Raw genomic sequence first — 4800 nt, 5'->3', positions numbered from 1 at the left:
CTGTAGTTCCGGTGCTGCAGGAGCTGCTTTCTTGAGTGGTTCAGTTTGGTATCTTCTCACAGCATTCCCTGTTACCGCAAATAGGCAGCCGGTTGGGGGACCGCTGAGCGCCGAAGCGACTGTAGGTGCAAATCGCCGCATTAGTGACGACAAACAATGTTGACAGCGGTGGATGTACTTATTCGGCAATACGTTATATTTACACTCGTTGTGACAACCGGTTACTTATCCAACTTTCCCCTCTGCCGCCTTTGCAGGTGTGCAATTTGTTCTCCCCCTTCGCTTCGCACCAATGATTTCGTGATAGGTTTGGTGTGCAGATTAGTTTTCTATGGCTCCAGTGACACTCTCCCTTGAAAAGTTAATATATTTTGGATTAACATACGCGAAGAAATAATTGTGAGAGGAGGAGGAGGAGTGCCACACCACCACGTAACAGCCGCAAGAAGAAAAAGTTGTGCCAGCACCTTTAGCGCATTCAGTCGTGGTCCCATGATATTTTATCCCAATCTTTGGCCCTCTTTAGTATTCGGAAAATAATAACGGCACCCTACCGTTCCAGATAGCTTCCTCATACATGGAACTCACCTCGATACTCCACCTCCTAGAGTGGCAGTGGAGTATCACTTACACGATCACCGTCCAAGGTCCCTCCAGCACCACCGAATGAGGAAATAACTTCAAACAGCATATCGACTGTGGGGAGCGTAAACAGCAACGGCAAGTTACAACAATCACTGACAGTAATAAAAGGGAATGGACGACATACGCCTCAATCGTATACTTTGAGCGCAACTTTTGAGCCTGCAGGCGCCATGAGCATGATTGCCTCGTAACATAACCACACGCAAACCGGTACCAGCGGGAACAACCACACGACCTGGGGTGGCAGGCCGTATACCTTTTCCCGATGTGCTCCCACGTCTACCGGATCAAGTGCACGCAGAACGAAAAACGTCGCAACGGTAACAAACAATACCCAAAGAGGAAGCGCGATAGGTCGCAAAAACATGCTTCTGTCTCTACAGTCGGCTTTCACTTGTGTAAGTGTAGCGGCTGTGGAGTAAACGTTCCGACTCCGTTTTTGTATATGACGTCGCAGTAAATGGTGCGTAATTAACGGCGGTAAACGAATGTTTTCTTTTTTCTTTTACCGTCTATACCTTACTGGCATGTAGGCGTCCAATCTTTATCGACACTGATATCTCTCCTACCTTTCTAAGTGAGTTAGATAATATATTTGAAAGAGAAGAGAAAACAAATAAACTCACCGTCCCCCGGTACGATCAGTTTCAGGGTTGTACCAATAGGCTGCGTTTTGTTCGGTCACTGTAAGTCATTTGATGTTGCCATTCTTTCACGTTTATCCTTCACCCACACCCATTTTCGGCCAAACAATCCAAACTTTTAGGCAAAGTTAACTGGCATTAAGACACCATGACCAAAGGGGAATCAAAAACTAACTCCTCGATACAAGCCGTGACATTTCTTCCGACTCGCGCCGATGACGGCAAGGGCGTGCCGGTTAACTGACTTGAGCAGCTTCGAGCTGGCTTCGAGGGCCCGATCACAGAGACTCGGGACGGCGCATAACCGTCCTACCAACGTAATGCAACATTTGCATACTTCCACCTGGTCACATCCTGCGCGCTTTCAGCACCCTGCCTGGGCACCTACACCCCAGGTGAACGCTGCCGTTTTTGCCCGACCTCATCAAGGACCTCCGCTTTTGCATTTGACTGCCCAGACTTGCAACCTGCAAGTGCCTCAGCCAAAATACGTTGAACCCGCTTTTCCTGTTCGGACTCGACCTGCGACTGTACAGTGCGACGCTCCTCCTGCTGCTGGCGATAGGTGGGTTCCTCCACAGCCACAGCGTAGTAACCCCGGCATGGTTCATGCACCACCTCGGAGACAACGAGGGTGCTCATCACCGCGTCCACTGCAGATGCATGAGTGCTGCCGGAGGTTGGACATGTTTCATGCATAAATATAGATAGTGTGAATAACTGTGGTGGTGATGTAGAGGCGGGGAGCACGATGTAGACAGGATCATCTGTGCTCGGTGTACTCGGCAGCCAAACCACTCGAGTGCCGCTGAACGACGTACCGGGCAACAAAAGTGATTCGTTAGTGTGTTGTCCACTTCGCTGCCGTTGCTCTTCCTCATCTGGAAACGCTCCGTGAGAAAGAGTAAACGATGCCCGACGCATCTCCGCATCGCGTTTGGAGGCCACAAGTCGCAAAGCCGCCTCGCTTCCACCAATGGAAGTGGCATACAACACAGCAACACTCATACGCTCGCCAGGAACGGCAAACTCGCGCCAGTGACTGCCACCCTCACTAGGGACAAACATTGAGGGAATAAACACAGGCCACTCGACGGAAGAAGCCGCCGGTATTGTTGATGTTGTAACGTGCGGCGGCGCTGCAATACGCGCATGTAGTCCATCATCGTCAACACGCAGGATACAAACTGAGATGGTGGAGAGGGTGTGAATTCCGGTTGGGAACGCATGTACACGCTCCGCCGTGGACGACCAGTGCCGCTGCCGCCGTGAAGAATCCGATCCACCCTCAGCCGCGGCCTTCCGCTCTTGCAGCGCCTTGAAAAGCCGGCCGGCCAGTTCCTTTTTGGATGAACTGGGCGCATCGCTCTTAGTGAGAACGTCACAACTGGAGCTGCTAACAAGTGACGAAGGACCTCCCCGACGCGCCAGACAGTGGAGTAAGTCGGAATTATTACCTGTACCACTCAGCCCACCGTTCACTGCGTTCAAAGTGGTACACAGATCTGCCTCGACGAAGTTCCCCTCCCGCGCTGTTTCTAATGAAGTAAGTTTTACTTCCACAAAGTCCCACGGGAAAACTTTCGTGAAATTTGTCTTTGCACGCACGACGATTGTTCGGCCCTTCCTAGCCAGTCCTACGTCAACGTCACAAGAGGTCACTGTGTTACCAACACCGCCTTCAGACGACTGTGGGAGAACGACGCCGCGCAGCACAGAACCCACCTTGACTTCCTTTAGAGCCCATCGTGTTAATAAAATATCTTTTAGAGCATGTATCAGTTCGTCGTTAGGTCCAATGTGTGTTACGTATACTGCATTATTCGTCGCTAAAGTCGCCTGGTTGTTTGTAAGGTATGCATTTGCACTGTGAACATCCTTGAACGACATAACCGCTGCATATTTTCCGATTGTGCGGGCTTTCACACGTGATAGCGCTTGCAGAAACATGCGGACGACACCCTCGTTCCTACTGCTGGGCGGCTTGACCTTGGCAGCCCCTCGGTTGCCCACATGACCGCCAATAACGGCGGGAGTTGCACTCGTCGCAGCGATCTCTGCTGCTTCACTGCTCAATGTGTGTGGTACCTGCAAAACTTTCTCCTCGATCGCTACATCCTCCACATCCTGAGAAATGAGCGAACGTAAAAGGGAGATATCGAGGCTTGATAATGACGTTGCCAACAGTTTCTCGCCCACATGAACAATTGGTGGGAGGTAGCTAACAATCCAACGACGCCCAGACGAGGATAGATCATTCTGCAAACGCTCCGCGGAAGAAAGGCGTTGGAATTGAATGGTAACAGAACCGCTATGAAAGTCACGATCCTCTTCAAAGAGCACCTCCTCAATTACGCCATATTTTGAAAACGTGTTGAAGAGCTCTCCGTGCACTGCAACATCCTCTGCGTCTATGCCTGCCACACGCACACGCCGCGTGATAGATACCGGCGTTTGCATCACCGAAGTAGGAGGGGAGGTGAAGAATGTGGGATTGGGTGTCCCCTGTTTCAAAGACTAATAAGAGGTATGTGTAAGGCGCCTTGAAATAAAAAGCAGATATCAAAGCAGCAGAATATGAAACCCGGGATTCAATGCAAAGTAAGATACATCCGCAACGTCCGTTCCTTATACCCACCCTCCCTCGGAGCATTGCAGCCGTCGAACAGCAACGGAAAGGCTATGGGTAGCACTCGCCCGCGTATTCCTCACAATGACCGCTTTGGTGGGGGACGGTGGCGGTACGTAAACCAAATGACCATTAAAAGTAATAAACAACAAAAAGAAGAATGATTGGGGTGACAGACCAACTCAGCACCGGTAAGCCTCATCAAATCACTTGAACGACTCTCGGAAAGGAACATGACGGCATACACCTACACCGTTGCGATTATGCAGAAGTGATGTCAGAGTCACCAACATCCGTAATGGAAAGTACGCAAGCACGGAAATGCCTTCCGCATGCCGTTCCAAGGTCAAGGTTGTTGCCGCTGTAGTGGTGAATTGGCGTCTTGCTTAAAGTGCAGTAGTACTCAATCTCCGCCTTGCGAATCGGCGGGCAGTTCGCGGAAATGACGACGAGTTTGCTGCGGCCCTGACGAAGTGTCTTGAGTGACTGCTGCGTCCCGAGAACGTATTTGCCGGATTTCATCACCAGTTGGATCTTGGTGTTGATGGTGTCCACCTTCGACTTGACCTTCTTCGCCATTGTGCCAGCACCGGTCCCTGTGTTTCGAAGCGGTAGTCCAACAAACAGTAAAAATAAAGAGAGGAGAGAGGGGAAAGGTATTCAATAGGATAATAGCAGATGTGGACGCAAATATTAGGTAGACACAGTACAGTCTCGCCAGATTACGAGTGGCTGAAAAATTTTAAGCTGGTTTGAATCCAAAGGGAACAAAATTTGTGGCAAAAAAAAAATAATAATAATAATGCCTACAGTACCCCATTCCTTTGCATCAAATCACTTGAACGACTCTCGGAAAGGAACATGACGGCATACACCTACACC

The 4800-nt window shown here is 50.1% G+C and overlaps 3 protein-coding genes and 1 pseudogene across 4 annotated transcripts in view; all 4 read right to left on the bottom strand.

The window, feature by feature from the left end:
• TEOVI_000255600:pseudogene overlaps window positions 1–36 on the bottom strand; it is a 3126-nt pseudogene extending 3090 nt beyond the window's left edge. Inside the window, exon 1 of the mRNA in view lies at window positions 1–36. This exon is cut by the window's left edge and continues 3090 nt beyond it. Within this exon, the coding sequence occupies window positions 1–36 (36 nt within the window).
• A 736-nt stretch (window positions 37–772) lies between these two features.
• On the bottom strand, window positions 773–1012 carry TEOVI_000255500 (uncharacterized protein; the record flags this gene model as incomplete). Its single annotated transcript, XM_067225609.1, has 1 exon — window positions 773–1012. One exon carries the CDS (start codon window positions 1010–1012, stop codon window positions 773–775), a length of 240 nt encoding a protein of 79 aa, XP_067081710.1.
• A 661-nt stretch (window positions 1013–1673) lies between these two features.
• Window positions 1674–3749, bottom strand: TEOVI_000255400 (uncharacterized protein; the record flags this gene model as incomplete). Its single annotated transcript, XM_067225608.1, has 1 exon — window positions 1674–3749. The coding sequence occupies one exon, from the start codon at window positions 3747–3749 to the stop codon at window positions 1674–1676; it is 2076 nt and encodes a 691-aa protein (XP_067081709.1).
• Window positions 3750–4179: 430 nt separating this feature from the next.
• TEOVI_000255300 (60S ribosomal protein L30) lies at window positions 4180–4497 on the bottom strand (the record flags this gene model as incomplete). Its single annotated transcript, XM_067225607.1, has 1 exon — window positions 4180–4497. One exon carries the CDS (start codon window positions 4495–4497, stop codon window positions 4180–4182), a length of 318 nt encoding a protein of 105 aa, XP_067081708.1.
• Between the last annotated feature and the right edge of the window lie 303 nt (window positions 4498–4800).

This window comes from Trypanosoma equiperdum, assembly GCF_001457755.1.
Source record: "Trypanosoma equiperdum strain OVI genome assembly, contig: ctg_56, whole genome shotgun sequence".
Lineage (NCBI taxonomy): Eukaryota > Euglenozoa > Kinetoplastea > Trypanosomatida > Trypanosomatidae > Trypanosoma > Trypanosoma equiperdum.
This window is presented reverse-complemented; position numbering and strand designations above follow the sequence as displayed.